General features: G+C 52.1%; 1 protein-coding gene across 9 annotated transcripts; it reads right to left on the bottom strand.

Moving 5' to 3' along the window:
* Positions 1 to 879: 879 nt before the first annotated feature.
* On the bottom strand, positions 880 to 24,990 carry SLC47A2 (solute carrier family 47 member 2). 9 transcript variants are annotated; one of them, XM_035716879.2, is made up of 22 exons: positions 24,736 to 24,990; positions 24,322 to 24,376; positions 23,882 to 23,999; positions 23,458 to 23,625; positions 22,469 to 22,529; positions 21,632 to 21,733; positions 21,287 to 21,355; positions 20,208 to 20,356; positions 19,572 to 19,614; positions 19,076 to 19,162; positions 16,484 to 16,528; positions 16,149 to 16,246; positions 15,536 to 15,705; positions 14,529 to 14,642; positions 13,722 to 13,789; positions 12,078 to 12,186; positions 11,212 to 11,287; positions 10,711 to 10,780; positions 4,980 to 5,112; positions 4,805 to 4,899; positions 3,879 to 3,990; positions 880 to 2,443 (listed from the first exon to the last, which is right to left on the bottom strand). In XM_035716879.2, exons 4-22 carry the CDS (start codon positions 23,529 to 23,531, stop codon positions 2,223 to 2,225), a joined length of 1,896 nt encoding a protein of 631 aa, XP_035572772.1. In that variant the 5' UTR covers positions 23,532 to 23,625; positions 23,882 to 23,999; positions 24,322 to 24,376; positions 24,736 to 24,990; the 3' UTR covers positions 880 to 2,222. The 9 variants fall into 9 exon arrangements, with proteins under 9 accessions (XP_035572772.1, XP_035572775.1, XP_035572773.1 ...); XM_035716882.2 differs by having other exon boundaries at positions 23,486 to 23,999; XM_035716880.2 differs by lacking the exon at positions 23,882 to 23,999.

The following is a 24,990-nucleotide window of genomic DNA, read 5'->3' as shown; positions in this document are numbered from 1 at the left end:
GACAAGAGGCCTTGGATATTTAGGACTTTGGAGCTAGAGAGCCTCCGAGGGGCTGATGGTGGATCGTTTGGAGGCAGACTTTGTAAGCCATAGCAGTTGGCCACGCTGAAGGGGACGGAGGACATAGGAAGGAGAGGAACGGGATCTCCTGAGCCTGGCCCAGACCTGAGACCAGGTGCTTCAGCCAGGTGGGAAAGAGCCCTGTGGAATGCAGCCTCCCTGCCAGGCTGTGGTGACTCCTGGTTGCAAGGGCTCCACCCTCCCCGCCTCTGCACGATGAGAGAATGTATAATTCCCTTTGGAGAGTGTGTGATTTAATCACAGGGTGAGGTATCAAGAATTCATCACTAGGTGAGATTAAGAAACAGCTGCTTAACACTGTCACTTCATCAGGATAATTGGTCATAAAATATCTCAGAACTTCAATATGGAGTTTTCATGTAGTATATTAAATTGTATTTTCTAATTTCTAGTTAAACTAAATTATTGCCTCGACTATTCACATATTCTGCTTCAAAATAAATACACTATATTTGCTAAAACTGGTATGAAGTTTAATAACATTCTTAGCATGGAACCTTTTATGCCCTGTTGGAGACAATTCTTTGGCTATAAGTTTTCCCCCAACTACAAATCCATTTTTTTGCCTTAATCTATCACAGGTATTTATCAACTTTAAACCTTGCTTTTTCATTTAAATTCTTAGCCAAGATTTCTCTGTCATTTGTGTTTTTTTAAACAGAGGAAGAGGTGGGAGGAGGGGCAGAGGGAGTAGAAGAAAGATTCTCCAGCCGACTCCACATGGAGCACAGAGCCCACACAGGGCTGCATCTCATGACCCTGAGATCATGACTTGAGCCGAAATCAAGAGTCAGATGCTTAACTGAGCCACCCAGGTGCCCCTGTGAGTTTTTATTTTTTAAAATGCCTATATAGTAAATAAGTTTTTTTCAACGACACCCTCCTATCTCCATTTGCTCATCTAAAGCAAGCTTTTCTGTAAGCCTGTTCCCTGAACACTAACCCCATAAGGTTTTACACAAAAGTTGATCCCGCTACCCATCCTGTCTACCAGGATTCATAAAGCACTGGAGCATCTTGAAGGATCCAAGGCCATAGAACCTTTGCAGTGCTGGTGTGGGTTGTTGCCCAAACTTACTTGGCCGTGAAAGCCTTTTGTCTGAATACCCTTTAACCTTAGAACACATTTGGGGAAATGACATTATTTTCCTGTGCTCTGTTCCCAGTCGTTCTGTTTGGTTGCCAGCAGCTCAGTGTGAGGTATGTGTGTCCCAGACGAGTTTACCCGCCTTCCTGGGAGTGGGAGACTTCAAGTATCACCAGGTCCTAAATACCACATGGATTCACGTTGACTCTTTGAAACCGGGATGACATTCTATGGATCCATTTTTTCTATGGGCTTTGATGCAGAAACTCATTTTGTGAATGTGTTTATAGCTACTGATGCCGAAGGGACTGAGGGGAGGCCAGGCTGCCCTCCATTCTGGATGGTGACACACAGCCTGATGTGGAGAGCCTGAGGATATTGGGCAGGTCCCAGGCCTCCAGGAAGAGCGTCCTAGAATTTGGGTTAGCGTAGCCTTCCATCCCGAGGCCATTGTGGCCAGGCCATCTGGGTTTTGCTGTCCTTGTTTATATCTGATCACTGCTGGAAGAACAAGTGTTTCTCAAGGTCTGTGATCAGCGCGATGAGGACGGAATGAAGGGTGAGGGGAGAGGCAAAGGAGGATCCGTGGATCTGCCTCGGGGTTTCATGGCTCCCAGATCTGCAGGGGTTTGTGGGGGCAGGGGCGCCCGGGGTCATGGTGCACTGGGCTTCCCTGGGCAGGGCCCCCTGGCCCCCTTCTCAGAGCCTCACAAAGGCCTTGTGAACAGACCTGGGCATCAGAGTCTCCTAGGAGATACATAATTTTTAATTGGGTAGGGGTGTTTTCGGTCTTCATGTTTTGATTTGCAATCTCCTAGTTTGAAGCCTCTCTGACTCTTCTTGGTCAGCTGACGGCTGCTTAAAGAGCAGAGGCGAAAAAGCCAATTTGACAGACCTGGTGTGTCACAAGAATTGCTGGCTGTAGACCTTTTTCGTAAGTGTGGTCAAAGTATCCACCCACACTGCATCACGTGGGTGCTGTTGGAGGGGGCCCACTGTGTGCGCAGGTGGGGATGGCCACTCCTGGCCCCCTTTCTGTCTCCCAGCTGCGTGGCTAGTGTCTGGTGGTCAGGAGCCTGATGACCAGGCCCACCGTCAGCATGGCTGATGCCACCACCAGAGCAGCCCCACGGCGGATGACCAGCTGTTTCGCTGACAATATGCTGGCCGGTGCTGAAAGGGCATGGGCTGCTTCTGGGGTCCTGAAGAGGTCCAGGTGGCACTCGGGCCTTGAATACGTCATCAGGGTGATGCCAGGGGAGCTACCCGTAGCCACTGCAAACAGAAGCAAACTTAGCAGGACTGGGGGGTTGGGAGAGGGCTGTGGCCTTAGGATCAGGAAGCCTCAGGCCCCCCAGGTGGCTCAGCGGTTGAGCGGCTGCCTTCGGCTCAGGGCGTGATCCCGGGGTCCCAGGATTGAGTCCCATGTCAGGCTCCCTGTGGGGAGCCTGCTTCTCTCTCTGCCTGTGTCTCTGCTTCTCTTTCTCTCTCTGTGTCTCATGAATAAATAAATAAAATCTTAAAAAAAAAAAAAAAAACCCAGCTGCATTCATGATGCTGGGTGACAGTGAATAGACCTCTGTGCCTTACAACAGAAAAGGCTGGCCCAGGAGAAAAACACCAACCTCATCTACTCACAGCAGGATCAGAGGAGGCAATTATTTGGCAAGACATCTCAAAACGTGAGTTTGGCACAGAAATAGTTACTGCTAAATTGACATTAATGTGGGATACCTGGGTGGCTCAGTGGTTGATCATCTGCCTTCAGCTCAGGTCCTGATACTGGAGTCCTGGGATCGAGTCCCACATTGGGCTCCCCACAGGGAGCCTGCTTCTCCCTCTGCCTGTGTCTCTGCCCCTCTCTGTGTGTCTCTCATGAATAAATAAAAAATCTTTTTTAAAAAGTTGACATTAATATGTTCCTACCTGAGCCTCTCCTTGTGATGACAAGTGATACATCAAGTGTCACCTTCACACACATCTAACGAGCACACGTTAAATGCTTAGTCGGACCTGGCTGTCATCTCGTGACACTCGAAGCTCCCAGAGTTTTGACCAGCTAGCTCCCTACTGTGCTGATGAAGGCAGAGCCCAGGACAGGGTGAGGTCACCGAGGTGAGTGTAGTGTCTTGGTGATGTATGTGCAAGCCCAGCACTCCACACCTGCCTGGCCCTAGGAGAGCACCTGTGCCTCGAGCCGAGGCCCTCACTTCATCAGAGAGACCCTGGATAGAAACCAGAGGTTCCCACCTGTCCTATGGGGTACAGAGAGGTAGGTAGGGCAGGGGAAGGGCCCCCCAGCCAGCAGGTCCAGCCAGGCTGCTATGGGCCAGGATGTGGCCTCCTGCCCTGGGCTGGTGTTCAGTGAGGAGAAGGGGCTCCAGGGCCTGACTCTTCTTACCCTTTCTGGTTGTGGGACCACGGGGAAGACACTGAAGCACTCAACCTGCCTTCCTCATCCAAGAATGGGGCTGCAGCTCACTACCTCACAAGGCTAAGGATGTGAAGTACTTCGTGCAGAGCCTGTTAAATCCGAGGTAGTAGCGCCATCCTCCTGGTACTTAGGACATTGTATCCGTGCCAAGAGGAAGAACAGCAGCTTGGGCTTGCACTGTTCCCACTTTTGCCCGAGGCCCACATGCAGGGCAGCCAGGGGCGGGGGTGTCACCAGCATGGTGTGTGCCTGGCAGAAGTGCCGTGACCACATTACCTGAGGACGTGACAGCCTTCGCAGGCCCGGGTCTGGGGGCCGTGCTCACCGTGCTCACCGTACTCACCGCGCCGTTGGGGCTCTGCGGCAGCAGCCCCGCATGCTTCTGAGCCTGCAAGAGCAAGAGCTCGCCTGGGTCAGCCTGTCAGCCCTCCGGATCACCACTGGCCTCATCAATGCCCTGCCTTAAAACATCATAAGCTCAGGGCACCTGGGTGGCTCAGTGCTTAAGTGTCTGCCTTCTGCCCAGGTCATGATGCCAGGGTCCTGGGATCGAGTCTTGTGTCTGACTCCCTGCTCATTGGGGAGCCTGCTTGTGCTCTCTCACTCTCTTTCAAATAAGTAATTTTAAAACAAATACCATTGTAAGCTAAAGCAGTGCATGTTCATATAGTCTTTGGGAGTGGGGGCTTCAAGGTGGTGGTGTATAAAATCTGTGTATTTATGCACTGTCTTGGATGCCGAGATGATCTGATCCACACGAAGGCAGAGCCATGCCCTGCTGGGATTCGGGATCTTTGCGAGAAACCTTCCCCCACCACCTGCTGCCTCCACCCCCGGCTCTGCCTTAAGACTGAGCTGGGTGCCTTTACTGTGTCTGAGAAGCAAATGCTGGCCTGCCCTATTTTTTTTTAAGGATTTATTCATTTATTCATAGACACAGAGAGAGAGGCAGGCTCCCTGCAGGGAACCTGATGCAGGACTCGATCCCGGGACACCAGATCACGCCCTGAGCCAAGAGCAGAGGCTCAACCGCTGAGCCACCCAGGCGTCCCTCTGCTTCTCCTTGTAATCGGAGAGCGTACCTCCAGGGGCCGGTCACCACGGGCCCCTCCGTGCCCCCGCAGCTTATCCCACGGACCCTGCTGCAGAGGAGCCGCTCCGAGCGCTCCTGGGCAGCAGGCCGGCGCCCGCCGCTCGCTCACCTCCTCGGCCGCAAGCTTCCAGTCCATGCGGGCCGTGTAGACAGCGAAGGCGGCGGCTGCCAGGAGGCCGCAAGCCAGCATGCCCAGCCAGAGGCCTGCGGGAGGGAGACAAGCCACGGTGGGGACGGGGCCCAGGGCTCCCGGGACCCTCCCCACCTGCCCTCGCAGCACCTACCCATGATTCCCATTCTGACCACAAAGGTCAGAACGATGCCCAGGGGGAGGCCAATGACGTAATACATGACTGCGTTCGCAAGGGCTCCGAAGGCCTGTTTGCCGGTTCCCCTCAGGACTCCGCCGTAGACGCACTGGGAGGGGAGGCGGAAAGCGGGAGAGGCGGGTGTGCGGCTGGCAGCAGGCCGCTCGTGTCGCAAGGCCTCCTTCCACTCCGCCCCGGGACAGCCCTCTGTCCCCTTCTGTGGGGAGACCGAGTCAGGGCGAGTCGCCTGGCCACGGTTGCACAGAATAGCTGTGTTGTGAACACAACCCCAGAGCCGCACCCTGCCTCCCCTCTTCACCTCCATGCCGTGGAGTCTACCTCTCTAGAAGTCAAGGTAGCACTGGCGACCACCCACCAGCTGGTCTGGGAGACTAGACCCCCGTCACACAGGGTTGTGTTGCGCTTCTTTCCCACCGCTGCCCTAGCAAATTACTGTAAATTAGCGACATAGAACAAGACACGCATACTGTGTTCTGGTTCTGGAGGTGACAAGTCTTGCATATAATCCAAGATCATCTCCCCAGCTCAAGATCTTTAATCACGTCTGCAAAATCCCCTCATGCCACATGACATGGACAGGGCCAGGGATTAGGATGTGGCTATCTTTGGGGGCCGTTATTCTGGGTACAGCACATGACAAGCAGAGGTGTCATCTGTTCCGGGAGAGACGTGCAGCCCTGGCTCACTGCTGTTACCCGAATGCTCACAGACAGGAACTCACTCTGCTTTCTTTTACTGGTCTCTTCCTCCTAACCGGATCTCCGACCTAATGAACTGAAGAACTACAGCCACAGTTCGTGATGAATAGATATTTGATTGTTTTTATCTCCTTAAGATGAAGGATGTGAAGTGTGTTGTGGTTTGCTTTCACACGTTTGAGCAGAGACGTAATGCATTCGGGATAGAAGACATGTGCCTCTTGGACTTGGAAATGTGGTGTGTATGTTACTTGTGTTTATGTATCATCACATAAATGATATTTTTCAGTTAGAAAAAGACTTCTCCCAAATTGTGATTGATGAGCTTTGGACAAGTATTTCTCAACTTTGCCCTCCAAGGGACATTTGGCAATATCTGGAGATAATTTAGGTGGTCACAACTGAGGGGGGCAGGGGTGTTGCTATTGGCCCCTAGTGGGTTGAGACCAGGGATGCTGCTAAACATCCTGCATGCACAGGGCAGCCTCCCTTATAATAATTATCCATCCTGAAGTGTTATGGTGCCAAGGTTGCAAAGCCCTTTAGAGCATTTTGAATTACAGTGACGATCTCCAGGGGCAAGCACACCAGAAGGGCCATCCCCCCCACCCCACCCCTTTTGGTTGAGAAGATTATGGGCCTGTTTGGATCAGTGCTCTAGACAGGGACTTGACAGGGAGGTGAAACAGCAGGGTTGTAGGGGCGGGGGGCTCGCTAAGTTCTCCACACATTCCAAATTGATTGGAGGCCGTGCATATGTGCGGCAGAGACCAGAGCAGGCCCAAGCTTCCCACACAGTGCCAACAATGGAGCCTGTGCCCACGGATACTCAAGAGAACCCAGGAGAAAGTCAGAACTGGGCAGACCGGGAAACAGCCCACAGTTGGATCCTTCAGCAGAGAATGGCAGCCTTACCAGCTGTCAGAGCTGTTCAAACATAACGTATCCCCTCTGGCTAATAATTGCCTGCACACCAAGCTAATCCAGACAAAGCAGTGACCCCTAGCAAGCTAGGTCTAAAAGAGAAAAAAACCCCAAAACCAAAAAACCGGCAACAAAACTGAGGAGAGAGATCAGCTGCAGGTTTATAGAGGAGGCAGGATTCACGGAAATAGTCTGGGCAAATAACCAAATAAAACAACAAGCCTTGGGGAAAGTGTGTGTGTGTGTGTGTGTGTGTGAATAACATTCTCTGGGATGGGTCTGTGCTAGACCACACAGTAGAATTATTTTTTTTAAGATTTTATTTATTTATTCATGAGAGACACAGAGAGAAGCAGAGACAGAGGCAGAGGAAGAAGCAGGCTCGCTGTGGGAAGCCTGATGCGGAACTTGATCACAAGACCTCGGGATCATGACCTGAGCCAAAGGCAGGTGCTCAACCCTGAGCCACCCAGGTGTCCTCACAGAGCAAAATTAAATTAGAGACACGGACAAGAAAGAAATCTGGGAATACCACCCAATATTTAGAAGTTAACATACTTCTAAACCCATGGGTCAAAGAATCAAGAACAGGAGAAATTAAAATATTTTGAATGAAAAGTAAAATAATATATCACATTTATTAGATGCTGCTAATGCAGTACTTAGAAATGCCTAGATCCAAAAAGAAGAAAGGCCTCAAATCAATAGCCCAATATTCCACCCTAAGAAACTAGGAAGGGCAAACTATACTGAAATAATGCAGAAGGATGGGAATAAAAATGATGAGAGTGGAAATCACGGAAACAGAGAACAGAAAAGCCACAGAAAATCAACAAAATCCCAAGTTCTAGTTCTTTGATAAGATCCACAAAACTGACGAACACTTGCCAAGGATTTGACTTTGGTAAAATAAGACAAAGAAAATAAGAAAGTGAAGACATGTATTACCAAAATCAGGAATTAAAGAAGGGACATTACCACTGACCATAAAGGAAAGGACTGTAAGGAAATATTGCGAACAACTTCATGCCAGAGAACTAGGCAAATGCAGCTGAAGTGAGTAAATAACTAGAAAGACACAGATTAGTGAAAGTAACTCAACAAGGGGATCCCTGGGTGGCTCAGCAGTTTAGTGCTGCCTTCAGCCCAAGGCGTGGTCCTGGAGTCCCGGGATCGAGTCCTGAGTCAGGCTCTTTGCATGGAGCCTGCTTCTCCCTCTGCCTCTCTCTGTGTGTCTCTCATGAATAAATAAATAATATCTTTTTTTAAAAAAGTAACTCAAGAAATAGAAAGTGAAGAGACCCATAACAAGTCAGTAGTAAATTGAATTAATTTAGAAATCTTCCAACCAAAGCCCAAGCCCAGATGGCTTCCCTGGCAAATGCTATCAAGTATTTAAAGAAGAAATAATGTTGATACTTCCCAAACCCAGAAAGTCTAGGAGGAGAGGACACTTTCAGACTCATTCTGTGAGGCCAGTGTTACCCCGATACCAAAGGCAGATTAAGATATCACAAAGAAAAGATAAGAATTAGCAGAAGAATATCCTTCATGATTGCAGACGCAAAAACTTGAATGAAATGTTAGCAAACCAAATTCAGTGGTAGATAAATAAGATCTATACCATGGTCAGGAGGGCCTTACCCCAGGAATGCAGAGTATAACATTTGCAAATCAATTAATGTAATTATATCATATTGATAGAATAAGGGATGAAAGCCACTTGATTATCTCAATAGATACAGAAAAGGCATTCTAGAAAATCCAATGCCATTCATGAGAAAATGTTTTAACAAACTAAGAGTAAAAGGGCTCTTTTTCAGCCTGATAAAGGGTGTTTATAAAACCCTACAACTAACATTTAATGCTGAAACACTGAACACTTTAGCCCTAAAGTTGGGAATAAGGCATAGATTGTGCTCTCACCACGTGTATCCAGCATCATCTTGGAGTTCTAGCCACATGGAAAGGGGGAAGTAAAACTCTTTATTCACAGATGATCTGATCCTATATGAAAACCTTAAGGGAATCCACACACACACACAAAACTACTTGAATGAGTTTAACAAAGTCACAGGATGAAAGATGAATGAACAAAGATCATATTTCCATAAGCTGGCAACAATAACCTAAAAATGAAATTAAGACACCAGTTCCATTCACAACTGCATCCAAAAAAGAAAAAAACCCCAAATACTTAGGGATACATTTCACAAAAATGGTGCCAGATGTATCCCCTGGAGACTACAAAACATCATTGGATAAAGAGGACAGAAATAATTGGAGAGACATTCAGTGTCCATGGATTGGAGGCCCCACTATTGTTAAGATGACAGTTCTCCCACAATTGTCCTGTAGATTCAACACAATTCATTTCAAAACTCCCAGCAGGGGGAAGGGGAGGAGTGAGTAGGTGGCACATGGATTTTTAAGGCAGTGAAATCATTCATATGATACTGTAATGGTGGTTACATATCCTTAAACATTTGTCAAAACCCATGGACTCCACAATACCACGAGTGACCCCCTACTATGAGCTCTGGACCTTATTAACATATGGATATTCCCTCACAATTAATAACTACTAAGATGTGAATAATAAGGGAAACTGAGGGAATGGAGGAGATTTATGGGAACTCTCCATTTCCTGCTCAATACTTCTGCAAACCTAAGACTGCTAATTAAAATCTATTAATTTTGTTTCTCAGGACACCTGGGTGGCTCAGTGGTTGAGCACCTGCCTTTGGCTCAGGATGTGATCCTGGGGTCCTGGGACCCAGTCCCTCATCAGGCTCCCTGCATGGAGCCTGCTTCTCCCTCTGCCTGTGTCTCTGCCTCTCTGTCTCTCTCTCTCTCTGTCTCTCATGAATAAATAAAATCTTAAAAAAAATTTTTGTTTGTTTCTCAAAAGACAATATCAAGAATTAGCAAGGAAGCAGAAAAACCAGACCCCTCATATATTGCCAGTGGGAATAGAAGATGGTATGGCCACTGCAGAAAACAATCTGGCAGTTTCTTAGGAAGTTAAACATATACTTCCAATAACTGAATACTCAGGACTCTACCAGGGGAAATGAAAACAGTCATCCACACAGAGACTCGTGTGTGAATGTCCCCAGTGGCCTTGGTCAGCACAGCCAAAAAGAGAAACAACCCCAACGTCCATCAACTGGAGAAACAAAATGGGTTCTGTGCGCACAATGGGCTATTTTTCAGTCTTTGAAAGAAACGAAGTCCTGAAAAATGCTACAGCCTCAGAAACAGTATGCCAAGTGAGGGTAACCAGTTACAAAAGATGACATGCAGGATTCCCTTTATAGGGAATGTTCCTGAAAGGCCAAGTTCACCCAGACAGCAGATCTGTGGATTGCCCACGGCTGGCCCTGGAAGCTTGGATTGACTACAAAACAGGCTCTAGGAAATGCAGAGGTGGAGGGTGGGTGATGGAAATACTCCAAAACTGGATTGTCATGATGGTTGCACAATTCTACATGCATGCATTTTATGGTATGTAAATTGCAACTCAATAAAGGGAGGGTTTTTTTTTTAAAAAAAAAAAAAGCTTTTTTTTTTTTTTTTTTTAAATAGCTTCAAGGAGAACTTAAGAATAACATAGCCAGGAGGGAGGATGATAGGTTGCAGATAATAGTTTGCAGAAAACTCGGGTGCCTCTGTGCTCTGGGTTGACTCCCTCCCTCTCAAATGGGTCCCTGGGTCCCTTTGTGCACCCACAGGGTGCGGCTGCTGGTGAACCTCTGACCAATAGGGGGCAGGGCTCCATGCCCGTGGCCCTCAGCTCACAAGGAATCCGGAAGGAAGATTTGTGAGTTTGTGCTGGTGTAATTTTTTTCATTTTTATACTGCTCTCCCTTCATCTTTTGGCTCGTGGGAATTGTAGAAGGGAAGGGGGGTCGTCGTTTCGAATAATGATAGAATGAACGCACGCAAGGCTGTGGGCACTCACTGTGCAGTTAGCCCTTCTCACGACTTAATGAGTCAACCCTCCCGTCCCATGGAGGGGGCCCTGAACTTGGCCTCAGGCTTCACACCAGGGCAGTACTCACACAGATGGCCTCAAACAGCTGAAAGACGATGTAAATCGGCAAGACCTCGTTCACCAGGGCAATGACCTCTCTGCGGAAGAGACAGGAGGAACATTCATGTGCAGCACGCCAGCATGACCGTGACCTCGGGACTCCCGGGGCTCCCCTCTGTTCTAGCACCTCCTAAAAATGATCGGAGTAGAGCCCGTTGCCCCACACAAACCTGACACTCCTAGCACTGAGCTTCTGTGTGTCTGTGGGTCTTCTTAAACTCCAGGAGAGCACCCCCAGTGTCGTCCTGCCTTTTGCTCAGCTTCCTCTCTATGGACAAGCTGGTGACGGAGCCCACGGGCCGGGGAGAGAAGCAGAGATGCTAGCTTCCTCCTGGTGAGAGCGAAGTCGGGGCTAGTCCCGCTTCCTCTGGACCTAGTGCCAAGCCAGCTGTGTGACAAGCCCCTGGGGGACCCGTTGCAAGCCACTCTGACATTTCCCAGAAGTCAGAGAAGAAAACTGATTACCTACTCATCATTTGTAAAAATATGCCCCAGTTTGTTTTTCAGGATGCTCAGCAGCATGCCCACCACCAGCGAGGTGCCCACTGGAAGACAAAGGAAGAGCATTTGGCCCCCAGCCCATGGAGGAGCCCAGCTTAGGTCAGTGCAAGGCAGGACAGCATAGGAAATGGCTTTCCTCCTCTGGTTCTCAAAGTGGGGTTCCTAGACCAGCAGCATCGGCATCACCTGGTCACTTGTTACAAGTGCGGGTTCTCAGACCCCACCTCAGACCTCCTGAATTAGAAACGTGGGGGGAGGCCCAGGGTCTGTGTATTGACATAGCCTTCCAGTGGATTCTAATGCAGTCTACAGGGGCACCTGGGTGGCTCCAGTGGTTGAGCATCTGCCTTTGGCTCAGGTCATGATCCCAGGGTCCTGGGATCGAGCCCCAGGTCAGGCTCCATACAGGGAGCCTGCTTCTCCCTCTGCCTGTGTCTCTGCCTCTCTCTCTGTGTCTCTCATGAATAAATACATAAAATCTTTTTTTAAAAAATGCAGTCTATAGCCTGCGAACCACTGCTTTCTACAGATGAGTTGATCTGGATCCATCAGCCTCAGCAAGCAGAGCCACGGAGGAGGACACAAGATTGGTTGATCCTGAGGGGTGGCATGGGCAGGCCTCAAGCTCCTGGGGATTATGGGAGGGCAAATTTGCAAAATCTGGACAGCTAGAGGGAGAACCTGGGGAGGAAGGGACTTCACAAGGTCACACTAACATAAGGGGTGGAAAGGCCGTATCAACTCGGCAGGGGCTGCTCTGGGCCAGGTGTCTCCTGCCCCAGGCTCCAATTTTCCAAGCACCCACCCCCCCGACCCCCAAAGGACTCTACCCACCTGTACAGAGCATGCCTGAGATGGCTGAACGCTTAGCTTGTACAGTATCTGCAGCTCCCAGGGAGGTCCCCACCCGGACACAGACCGCATTGCTGAGCCCCAGGGGAATCTGGGATCACAGATGACAAGGGGCTGTCAGTGGAACCAACCTCCTGCCCCTGGAATGGGGTGGGTCTTGAGCTAAGAAGAAGCCGGGGCTGGGGGTAGAGCCACCCTCCAACACCCCAACCCCAGGCCAAGAGGGAGAAGAGCAGGAAGACAGGATGGATCCTAAGGAGACAGCATGAGGACATAGAACATTTGCAGCTGTGGCTGTGAGACGGGATGAGGGTACCCCGAGTGAGCCGGTCAATGCCACCCCTACCCACTCCGTCAGACATCACAGGTGGACTGGCCCTGCCAGTGTGTTGCCAAAACCGCAGGAGTAAATGCATTTTTAAGAGGTGAACATGATCTTAGGGTGGCTGAGTGGCTCAGTCGGTATAACCATCTGCCTTCAGTCCAGGTCATGATCCTGGGGTCCTGGGATTGAGTCCAACATCAGGCTTCCTGCTCAGTGGGGAGCCTGCTTCTCCCTTTCCCTCTGCCCTACTCATGCACACACTCTCTCTCTTGCTCTCAAATAGATTTTTATTTATTTATTTGAAAAAGAGCACAAGCAGCGGGGAGAATCAGAGGGAGAAGCAGGGTCCCTGCAGGGAGCCCGATTTGGGACTAGATCCCAGGACCCCAGGATCATGACCTGAGTCGAAGGCAGACACTTAACTGACTGAGCCACCCAGGCACCCAATAAATAAAGTCTTCAAAAAATTAAAGATAAATGTGATCTTAAATATGCCAGAAAAGCTCCCTGTTAAGAAAAACAAAGTTCTGGGACGCCTAGGTGGCTCAGTGGTTGAGCATCTGCCTTCAGCTCAGGGCGTGATCCTGAGGTCCTAGGATTGAGTCCCACATTGGGCTCCCCACATGGAGCCTGCTTCTCCCTCTGCCTATGTCTCTACTTCTCTGTGTCTCTCATGAATCAATAAATAAAATCTTTAAAAAAAAAAAACCCCAAAATTCTGTGGAAGCCATTATAATATTATAATGGCTTAATATTATAATATTAAGCAGCTTATAAATTAGTGTTTTGCGTGTAGACGTTTGCAAGTCATTTCCTTAAGCCCAGGGTCGCAGACTGCACGTCCCCAGAAGGCTGGCAGACACATACCTGAGTGACATGGGACAACTCACATCTCTGTGGGAAGAGGAAGGAGCTACGGGGGCCATGGTGGGGGATGGTGATGTCCCCCACACGAGCAGGGGACACTGTCACCCAGCTCTCGCTGACCCGGGTGTGCAGGAATGTGGGCCCACCACGAAATGGAATGTCCCATTTTTCAAGAAAATGCAAACATTCAGATTATGATGTGGAATCTCCCCATTTTTAAATGGTGCTAATTATTTCACAAGGTTCTAACAACACGAGTTCAGTATTACCCTTGGTGGAGCAGGTGTGGGACATAGGAGGGTCACTCAGGAGATAGAGCTGGCATGCCAGATAGATAGAGTGACAGCATGCCCATCTTCTGTGCCACCCCAGGCCATCAGGAGGGCCAGGCCAGCATGGAGGGTGTGGCGAAGGCACCCCCAGAAGAGACTCACCATGTAGACTATGGTGGCTAGCTCGTAGATGATGGCCTGGCTGGAGAGGTCCAGCACGCTGATCAGGCCTGCAGGGTGGAGGGGGTGAGTGGGAAGGAGGCACATGGTGAGCACGCAGCTCTGGGGCCTGCTAACAGTGATTTCCAAGGGCAGATTTGCAATAGAAAAGGTTCCTGCGTGGCCTTCAGCCTTCCAGGGAGATCCCACCCAGTTGTGGAATTGACTGCAGACCATTTGTTCCCCATACGGTGTGACTTTCAAGTCCTTGGAGGAGGCATGATGAACAAGAGAAAAGAGACCTGGGCCAAGATTAGGAGAGCCGAGTTTGGGTCTCAGCCCTGCCACTGTGCAACTCTGTGCCACTCTGCACAGTCTTTTGTTCTCAGGGTTCAGTTTACCTATCTGTAAATGGGGGGCAAGTGTTGGACCAGAAGATCTCCCAGGGCCATTCTCACACTGGCCTGATTCTCAGGCTGGGTGGACACTGCACTGGGTGCTCCGTGCGCATCAGGTGAGAGCCCCAAACCTGCCAGGCCCACACATGCTCACACCCTGGTTGGTTCAGTCCCTTGATCCCTCACTGACTCGACCCCCTGCCCCGGGCACCTGCTCAGTTCCAGGCCTGTACTGGGCGGTGCTGGGGTCCTGACACAAGAGACCCAGGCCCGCCTTCCAGGAGCCCACAGCCTGATGGGGGAGATGAGAGAGCCTAAGACCCAGCCTGGGCCAGGCTGCTGACCCGCTCGTCCAGGGAGGGGGCTTCTGAGCTGCCCACAAGGTTCTCCCGAGCTGTGCTCGCCCACGTACCCATGAGGAAGGTCCCAATCTCGTAGGCCCACCACTCGATGCAGATCATGAGCATGCTGGGAATGGCCAGGGAGAAGAAGGAGCCCCAGTCCTGCAGGCACTGTCTGGACCAGCCTAGGAACAGAAGTCCCGCTCATGAGCCAAGCAGGGAGCCCGCCCCTGCCAGGAGCCCCCGCCGGCCTGGCTCTGCCCACTCCCAGGTTCAGCTCAGCACTTAGGGCAGGGCACCTGCTCACGGGGCCGCCCGGGACAGGAGCCTTGGATGTGGGGGAGAGTCCCCACCTGCCCACGACACCACAGGATCTGGGGCAACTACTCTGCCCTTTCTGGGTTCCGTATTCCCCTCTGAAAACCTGAGTTCTTATCTCTGCCCTGCCTCTCCCGAAGGGTTCTTGGGAGGATGGCATGAGGTCGAGGTTGCCGAAAGGATGCTCAGGGCGGATAGGACCGTGCAGACAGGAAGAGCAGAGTTTGCAAGACTCCCCGAGTCATGACTGAGGCCCCGGCCAGAGAGCCGGTCCTGAAATGCCCGCAGGAGGACCCCACAGTCTGCAGAGTTTGGTTTCAGGAGGCAGAAAGGCTCAGACGGGCACAGTTTCAAGTCCACCCCCACCATACAACACCTCTGGCATTTTGGGCAAATTGTTTGACCTCACTCTGTATCCATTTCCTCTGCATAAGAAAAATGGGGATAATAAGGTGTCAAGGGGTTTAATTGAGGCCAGAAATGCTGGGCACTGGACCCACTGCTGACACCTAGGATTTCACCTGTCACCACCCTGAGATCAGGGAGCCAGCCAGAGCGCTCCCCGAGGCTGTCCCAGCAGGGCTCTCCACCATGTCACATTTGATGGGGGGATCTGGGGCATCTGGGGGTGGAGTCCTGAGGGGTGGAGCAAAGGGGAAGAAGGCCCAGAAGGGAAGTAGAGGCAGGCGGGAGGCAGGAGGGAGACAGGGCTCCTCCAATGGGGCTCCACCCGGTCTCTGTCCACCTGCAGAATGCACACCCTGTGCCCGTGCTGGGGTCCTGCCTGCTGCTGGTCTGCCCAGCTCCCCAAAGGCAGGGCAGCCCCCTGCACCTGCCCATGTCTCCAGGTGAAGCTTCTTCAGCACAATGTAGAGAAAGAGGAAGATGATCTGCACGAAGTAGGAGACTGTGACGGCATAAGCAGAGCCCCTGGGAAAGGAGAGAGAGCAGGGCTGGGTAGGTGCCAGACTCCAGCCCTGGGGGTAGGGGGCTCTCCTGCTACAGCCAGTATGGAGGGGAAGGGAGACAAGGGTGGCCAGCCAGCACCCCATCCCAGGATCGGCCACAGGAGCCTCTAGTGCCATTGGCACATGACCACAGTGTCCCTGGAGTCACCCTGCCAGGGCCCCACTCTCGGCCTTTCCTGGCAGGCTGGGGCAGGGATGAGGAGGGCTCCTGTCCCTGTCTCCTTGGTGGGGAATCCCCTAGAACCCAAGGGACCAGCAGGAACCCCCAATTCCTCGTGACACTGCACTTCCAGATGGCAAAACCTCACTGTTCTTGTGAGCCAAGGATGGTGACCGACCCGCCCGGTTGGGGACAGAGTGCCCGGTGGGCAGTGCTCCCTGAAGCCCACCAGTCCCGGTGCTCACTTGACCCCCAGGCTCAGCATGGAAACCAGGATGTAGTTGGCCAAGCCATTGATGCAGTTGCCCACGATGCCACTGAAGACTTGGGGCCAGACGATGCCCTGAAATAAATGAAGGGGGAGGGGTGCGGGCGGACAGGACCAAGGGGTATGGCCAAGCTCGGCACATCCAGGAGTTGGAAGGAGGCTGGGGACACATAGCTCCTTGCTGGGCCCTGGTCAGGACATGGCACAGCAGGCTCGCAGATCACGCAGAAAGGAAAACCCAGGCACCCCTTCCCACTGGATCAGGGCAGTGTGCTGGGGCAGGGGGCCGCCCCTCTAGCCAGGGACCTGTACCTGATTTTGCAGATATTTTGCCAGCAGGACATAAAGAAAACATGCCTGTGTAAAAGAAAAAAGAAAAAAAAAATCACAAACACAAACAATGACTACCCCAAAAACATGAAGTGAATATCAGAAGATTATTTCTTGGGATACCTGAGTATGGATCAATTACTTCACTAAAGTATAATGGGACCCCACAGGTAGGCTGAAGCCTGAAGAGCCGTCTATGTGCCCAGGTCCCGCCTAGGAGGGAGAGGCCCCCTCGGGGCTCCTGCTCTGCCACAGGGAGGGCAGACAGGCAGGAAAGGTCGGCTCCAACAGCTGGCACACGTCAGTGGGCTTGTGTAAGAGCAGAGCACCTGGAAGGGCTCCTGGCTGCCAACCCGGACCTTCCACTCAGGGAGGCCACCCAGGGGTCTGTGCACAGAAGGACCCATCAGAGCCCAAAGCCACAATTGTGACCACCCTTGAGCCTGGCTCTGGCTGCTGCACCCAAGAACCTGGAGGGAGTGGCCTCAGGCTGGGGTGGGGAGGCAGAGGGGGACTCAGCAGTGGTAGTCTCTGCTCGGTAGGTTCATTGGTAGGTACCCCGTCCCTTCCCTTAGCCCTCTGCTTCTCTCCAGTATAGCACAGCGATTATGAGCATGGAGCTGGAGCTCAACTGCCTTGGGTTCAAGTGCTGGCTCCACTTCTTATGAGCTGTGTGATATTCGGCAAGTTGCTTAACCTCTCTGGGCCTAGTGTCTTCATCTACAATGGAGATAATAATGTGTGTGTATACTTCATATTTATCTCTACATATATATGTAAAGTTCACATTGCCAAATGCTTACAAAACAGCACACTGAAGCACATGTAAGCATTTCAAGTATTGGGTAAGCATTATGTAAATAATATTTGTCACTTTTTGGATTTATTGGCAAATTTTACAGCAGTATTTTATGGGAGGGACTTGCTTTATTTGATAAAGGAGGTACCATAGTGATAACTTTATAGATGCCTTCCCCTGACCCAACCCCAGTGGCCTTGTTTGTCAAGACACCATCATCACCTTGGTCTGAAGAGCCAAAGTGTGGTTTCTAGGGCAGACTTGGAGGCGAAAGACTGGCCTTTTCAGGTGGTTTCCATAGTAGGGCAGAAATTTGGACCTGACCAGGCCCTGGAGATGTCACAGCAATGGGTTTTCAGACAGGTGCATGTGGCTGGGGTACCTCCCGCCAGGCCTGGCATGCTTTAAAGTACCTTGCATTCGCCCTGACTCATCCCTTTCCTGGATCCCTCCTCAAGAACTTTACTTCGTGGTGTCATGGGGGATGGGGTGCTCTGGCTCCAAAGATACCATCCCTGATGCAACACTGTCAGGTAGTACCATGTGTCATTAAGCCTCAACAAATCCCTAAGCCTCATGAAGTCTGTGTAGCAGCAAGTTCCTGAGCAGACATACAGACCACTGATCAGGCTAGGAATCTCAGAAACTGACCCGACTAGATGCACCTGCTTAGCTGGTATTTAATAAATTAATGGAGAAAGGAGAGAATATGCAACAATTATTCCTAGTTAAAGTTTGTTAGATGGATTAGAGTCTTAAAGGTAAAAATAAAAACCATAGGAGGGCTCAAAGAAGACACAGGCACATGTTTATATAATCTTGCAACGGGATGTTTTTAAGCTATTAAAGACTTCATAAAGAAGAGGATTAATGAATCTGTTATGTATACATTAAAAATTCTGTAGGTCAAAATTATAAAAAAATTAAAAGGCAAGTGACATATATGACAAAGGGTTTAGATATTAGTTAATAAGAGTTATAATAATTAGAAAACGATTAACCCAGGGACGCCTAGGTGGCTCAGTTGGTTAAGTGTTGGACTCTTGATTGCGGCTCGTGGTCATGATCTCAGGATCATGAGATCAGGCCCTACTTGGGGCTCCACGAGTAAAAGGACTCTGCTTAAGATTCTCTCTCCCTCTGCCCCTCCCTCGCTCTCTCTCGCTCTCTCTAAAATAAATAAATAAGTCTTTTTAAAAAAGGATTAATCCACTAAAATAAGTGAAGGGTATGACCATTCACAGAAGAACAAAATGATCAATAAATACACGAAAAAAATGTTCATTAGCAATAAAATGCATGTGAAAACTATTTTGAATTGGAGAAAATGTTAGTAACAATGCTCTGCGCTAACGAGTGTTACTAGTGGGGGTAGAATTGGTACAAATTCATATCAAAAGCCATTGAGAGAGCAAGACTGCATTCCAACAATACACCTGATGAAAACCGTTACAGATGTTCACAAAGATTTTTCTATACCACTGTTTATCACAATCTTCCTTGTAATAGTGAATACTGGAAACAACTGAAATACCTACCAATTAGGGATGGGTTAATACACTGTGGCACTATAGGATACTCTGTAGCCTTTGAAATGGATATTGCAGAAGGCTATTTAAAATCACATCAAGAGGCTAACAACATATTGGAAAGGGGGAAAAAAAGCAGGTTATAATACAATATACACACATTGACCCTTTTTCCAACTATATATGTGCATGTGTGTTTGAACACACGCACCCGCAAGCAGAAATAATCCTGGAAAGAGCTATTACCCTGTATTCTCTCTGGGTGGCAGGATTAGAGGTGATTGAAAATGTTTCTTTCCCACTCTTCCCACAAGTTCTCCCATAAGTGGTTTTCTCATCAAAAAAAAAAAAAAAAAAAACATGTTAGGGGGCACCTGGGTGGCTCAGTGGTTGAACATCTGTCTTTGGCTCAGGGTGTGATCCCAGGGTCTCGGGATCAAGACCCACATCAGCTCCCCTGCAGGGAGCCTGCTTCTCCCTCTGCCTGTGTCTCTGCCTCTCTCTGTGTGTCTCTCATGAATAAATAAATAAAATCTTTAAACAAACATGTTAGAGTGCTTCTTAGAAGTTCCATCTGCAGGGAATGAAACTAGAATTCTCATGTCCCTTTCTGCCAGACTCAGTGGCACAGCAGAAGGCGGCTGTGGGCTCATGGGCCTCTCCAACGAGAGCATGGAAAAGCAAATCGCCAGCACCTAAGGGGGTGTAAGTCCACCCTTAGTCAGCAGACAGAGGCACTTACTGGAAGCATTGGGATGACAATCAGCACGTACTCCTGGGTTAGCCTACAAGAGAAGCAGGAGCTCCAAGCCTCCCAGGCTGTGCCAGAGGAGCACTCTGGGGGCCCCAGGTTTAAAGAGAGGCTCTGCCAGGCCCTGAAGATCGTTGGCCAAGGAGAGTGAAACCCCAGCAGTCATGGAGTGCCGCTACTGCGTGCTAGGAAGGTGGCAGGAGGGGGACCCCTCATGGCTGGGAACTTAAACTCAAGGGTAAAGGTGGTGCGTGCAGGGATGGGGTGGGCAGGGAAGGTTATATCTTATCAAGAAATAAGCAAATGAAGTGCACGTACTACAGAATGAACAAAGTATTCCCACGAGGGGACAGTGCACACTTCTTTCCTCCAAAAGCATCTGGGAAGCCCCATCTATAGGCACAGATCCCTTCTTTCTCCTCTCCTGCATTAAACCTGGCGTGTCTGCCCCCTGCTGGTCGCATCTGGAGCAGCATGCTGCTAGGGAGGAACCTGAAACCCAACCCTGGAACCTTACCCCTAGAAGCTGCGCTTGCCATGGGGCCTAGGGAGTGGTTTTCCTTGGGGGGGTGGGGGGGCGAGGGAAGGGGCTCCCATCCCCGCTTCCCTGCAGAAGCCAAGCAGTACCTGGACACGGCCGGGTCCTGCCTGAAGAGCAGCAGGATAGTCTCGGTGTTGAGGAAGAGCGCCCAGCAGGGGAAGCAGCAGAGGAGCAGCACCAGGGTACCCCTCTGCAGGATGACCCCCACGTGCTTCTTGTTGGGGCTGCCGAAGCTCTGCAAAACAGCTCGTTCCTGGGTCAGGCTGCCCACACCTTCATTACCTTCCCTCTGTCCCCTGGGTGAGCCTAACCAGGGCATCAGCCTCCTAGCAGAGCCAGTGCTGTAGGGATGGCCCCAGGCACCACAGGTACCTGTCAATGCCTCGGTAGCCAGCATTTGGCACCCCCTGATTACAGCCTGGAGTAGGGGGTGGCGTCCTCTGCAGGGGCTCAGCCGGCTCATAGAATCATTATAGCAGTGATTTACGGGGCTCTACCTCCGCCAGGCCCTGCGCCAGCCTGCCTGCCCATTGTCCTCAGTTCTTTAAAAGCGCCTAACAAGGAGGGGGTTATTTCCCCCATCACAGCTAAAGCAAGGGAAGCTCCCAGAGCATTTGTCAAGTCTCCATGCTGAGAACTGGTGGCCAGGACCAAGCCCGGGTCCCCAGGTCCACTGTGAGTCCAGACCCCCCAGGAAAGCTGAGCCCCACCGGACTGTGGGCCCCCGAGGGCAGGAGGGTCCCCTATGTGCATCCTCAGCATTTGACACATGAGGGCAAGGAACTGCCTCCGCCCCGTTCCTTCCATGGCTCTCTTGCCCGTCTGCTCAGTCTCTTAAAACGAAGGATCTAGGGCCTCTGGGTGGCTCAGGGGTGGAGGGTCTGCCTTTGGCTCAGGGCATGATCCTGGTGTCCTGGGATCAAGTCCCGCATCGGGCTCCCCGAAGGGAGCCTGCTTCATCCCCCTGCCTATGTCTCTGCCTCTCTCTCGCTGTGTCTCATTAATAAATAAACACAATCTTTAAAAAAATAAAAATGAAGGATCCCCGACAACATGAGGTCCTTGCAGGCGGGCCAGGAGCAGGTGTCCCCTGGGCCCATTTGATGGGCTCCCAGGTCCAGGGTCACCGAACGGTCTCCTGGCCAGCTCTGGGAGGCCCACCTACCTGAGACATCAAGGTGTCACACGCCGAGGACAAGCCCAAGCCTATGGAAACTCCACAGATGTTGACAAACTGGAGGTGCACACAGGAGACAACACAGGGGTTGTCAGGGAGGACTCCAGAGGGGGAACCCTGTGTCTGGGGGAGGCCATCCAACAGCAGCTCTGATATGCAACTGAGCCGGAGACCCCCGTCCCTCCCCAGGCCCTGCCTGCATGTGCTGTGTGCCCCTGGGCGAGCCCCCCAGGTCCCAGCTGTGAATGCAGCTATCAGCCTTCCCGCTGTGCCTCTGGGGATGCTGCGGGGGCGGGGCGGGAAGAATGTCCCCACAGGCCGGGCCATACTCACGGCCACCGCGAGGGTCACTGCCGCCAGCTCCAGCTTGCCCAGGTGCCCGCAAAACACAGAACTCACGAAATGGATCATGAAGGTGAGCACCTGGAACAGGTACTGGAGGATGCAGCCAGGGTCAAGCCCCGCCCCGCCCTGCACAGGGGGGCTTCTCCACATCCTGCGGGAACTCACGCCAGAACCCACAAACAACACAGCCCCCCGGGGCCGATGGGCCACAACCAGGAGAGTGAGCATTTTGGGGCTGAGGCAGACAGCAGCCAGGGCTGGGAGTCAGGAGACGGGAGTCTTGCTCCCATTCTGCCCCGAGCAGTTGCCCTTAACCTCTGGGGTCAACCTCTGGGTTCTGGTTTCCCTGCCTCAAAGCACACGAATATGCCAGAAGCACCTAGCACACACAGAGCCCGGAGTGCACAGGGCTTAGCTCAAACATCTCATACCCAGTGACGCTATTCTAATCATGTGGTCAGACCACACACAGTTTGGGTTGAATCACCTACAAAAGAGTCATGGCTGGGTCACCTGGGTGGCTCAGGGGTTGAGCGCCTGCCTTTGGCTCAAGTTGTGATCCTGGGGTACTGGGATCAATTCTTGCATCAGGTTCCCCCACAGGGAGCCTGCTTCTCCCTCTGCATGTGTCTCTGCCTCTGTCTGTGTCTCTCATGAATAAATAAGGTGCTGTCCAGGGACAGCTGTCCTCCTGCTGTCACCTGCTCTGGGCAGTGGCCCCTGGTACAGCCTGCACATGGTCAGCATGGACATTTGCTGGGCAAGGGCATGAGTAGCTCTTACTGCCTTACTGCCTCCCACACCCCCACAACTTCACCTCCTTACCAGGGGTCCAGAAAGGGCGATGAGTGTCCACACCTCGGCCCAAAAGCCAACGGGGAGCAGCCTGCGGAGGGCAGGGCAACAGCCCCCTTGGTCTCGGGGGACTGTGTCCTGAACGCTGTCCATTCCGAGACTGGGCCGCTGTCCACCCTGCATGCCTGAGCACTCCTACAGCCCTCCTTGCCCAGCCAAGCCCATGTCACCTTGCAGCCTGGCTAATGAGTAAGGGGCAGGAGGAGGGGCTGCTGCAGCCGCCTATGGGACGTGCCCTGCCTCCTGGCACCGTGGCCCTGTTGCCCAGCCCAGGGGAGGACGGGATGGAGCCCTGGGCACCTGGGAGTCACCCGGGCTGATGTCTGTGCCTACTGTCCCAGAGGGGTCAGCTGCAAAGCCCCAGGAGGAGAAGGTTTGGGGTAGCGTGGGGTGTGCTGGTTCTGGGGGCAAGGGCAGGACGGCCTGGCTGGGGTGGGCTGAGATGCTGGACATTGTATACCCCCGCATGACAGTGCCCGTGATGACAGAGAGGTGGGCAGCCTCCAGAGCCCCAGGAGGGGTACGGTGGGAGGGGGCAGCGGCCTGGAGCCAGGACACCGAGGGAGAGACCCTCCAGCCCCCTCCCTCCCTGCCATCCCTTTCGGCAGCATCCCTGAGAACAGGTGTGACCCCACCTGGGCAAACAGCTCACCCCTCCTCACGTCCATTTTGCCCAGTGAAGCTGTCACTGGGCATCCCACCAGGCTCCTCTGTGGCCTGCCCAGTCTGCCTTCAACTCTGCCCCACACAGGGGCGGCCTATGACCCACCACGGACGGGCAGGGCAGAGGCCATGGGAGGGCCTGTGCCCATCCACCTAGCTGTTTCCCATACCCACCCCTGCCTGAGAGAGCAGCCGGCAGGACCCCAGGACCCAGTTCCTGTGGGAGCTGCAGGGGGCGGGGGGGCAGCGGAGCAGGACCCCCACAAAGGAGAAGAGTCAGGATGAAAGCAACGAACCCGCACTGCCTCCCACATGCACACGCACATCCTTGCTTCATGCGGAATCCCAACTGCTCCGCTGCTCCAGGCATCAGAGGCTGACCTGGGTGACGACCACTCCTGCCCTCATTCTGCACAGCTCCTACTGCAAATTTCTACCACCTGTACGCTCCACAGTAAAATTAACTGCCACCGACAAAGAGGAAAGAAAAGACATTTAATACCATTGTAATTATTACCGTAGGACCCCAAAAAAGGCAGGGCTACAGATAAAAGCTACAGCGCTCTGGTTACAAGCCCTTCACTGGTACCTATCATGTGGCTCTTCTAATGCCTTTTCCAGGGCTCCTCACCTTTGGCTGGTTTGGCTTCCTCTCCTGAAAGGGTGGCCAAAACCTGTCCTTCACTCCCGGACACCTAGACCCCAGGGGGTCTCTGTTACCTGACACCCGTTGTCTCCAGTCGTGGGGCCCCTGCAACAGGTGTGGTGTCCAGCCAGCCCAGGCCCACTGTCCCACTCCTGCGGCAGTGGAGTGACTTCCACGGTCAGAAGTCATGCTCTGTGGGAGTCCCCAGCGATGAGGAGGTTTGGGGGTGTGCGGGGCAGATGAGTAAAACTAAACCCAAGGTCCGTTTTGATGAAGGCCAACCCGCCCCCACCAGGATGGAAGGTATACGAGGCAAACGGCCTGCTTCCAGCTACGACACACTGGGGTCTGCTTCCAGTGAGGGTTTATCCAAGCTGCCCAAGGGCGTGCTGAGCAGCAGCCGGTCAAGATCAGCTCACCCTCGGGAGGGCAAGCCCTTGCCTGAGAGTCCTCAAAACCATTCCCGCAAATATTCCCCAGGATTTTTGCATAAGCTAATAATTTCTACATTTACCTCTGGATACAGACAGCTATTCTTTCAGGCCCCAGGTGAGTTCTGGGATCCAGGCCTGGGGATCAGGAACAAAGGATTAGTTAGGGTCCAGTGGCCATGTGGGTGCTGCTGCAGGCATGGGGCGTGCTGGGAGCTGCCCCCCCACCCACCCCAGGTGAGGAGTTTCTGGATCTCGAGTCCTCCGAGGGCTCCCAGGTGACTGTACTTTGCAGTTAGGCCTGCACTGTGGGCCGTGGTTCCGAAGCTTGCCCGTCCAGCCCCGGTCTGGTGTTCTGGGACAATGTGGAGTCAGGTAGCACAGCAGAGGCCTGGTACTGTCCCCGGGGAGGTGAGAGCTCGGGGGTCGGCCCAGTGCTACTGGGAGCTTGGCCACCCTCCTGTTCCGCATCCCCTGCGGCCTCAGACAGCACATACCACGTTGATCAGTTCAGCTCCTGGTAACAGGACCATGGATCCCCATGACTTCTGAAGCCTCTCACTTCTCGGGTGACCTTCCCCTTGGGATCCTGTGACCTACAATGTCCTTCCTCCCCTTATGCCAGTTTTGTGTCCATCACTGTTCTTGGTGGAAACAGTAGAAACTATCTTGAGATTAATGCCTGAAAAGCAAGGGGGCCGGGGAAGGGAACAATTATGAGCAGATGAACATTGGCAGAGGCAAGTTGAGCA

The sequence above is a fragment of the Canis lupus genome, chromosome 5 (assembly GCF_003254725.2).
Source record: "Canis lupus dingo isolate Sandy chromosome 5, ASM325472v2, whole genome shotgun sequence".
Taxonomy (NCBI): domain Eukaryota; kingdom Metazoa; phylum Chordata; class Mammalia; order Carnivora; family Canidae; genus Canis; species Canis lupus.
This window is presented reverse-complemented; position numbering and strand designations above follow the sequence as displayed.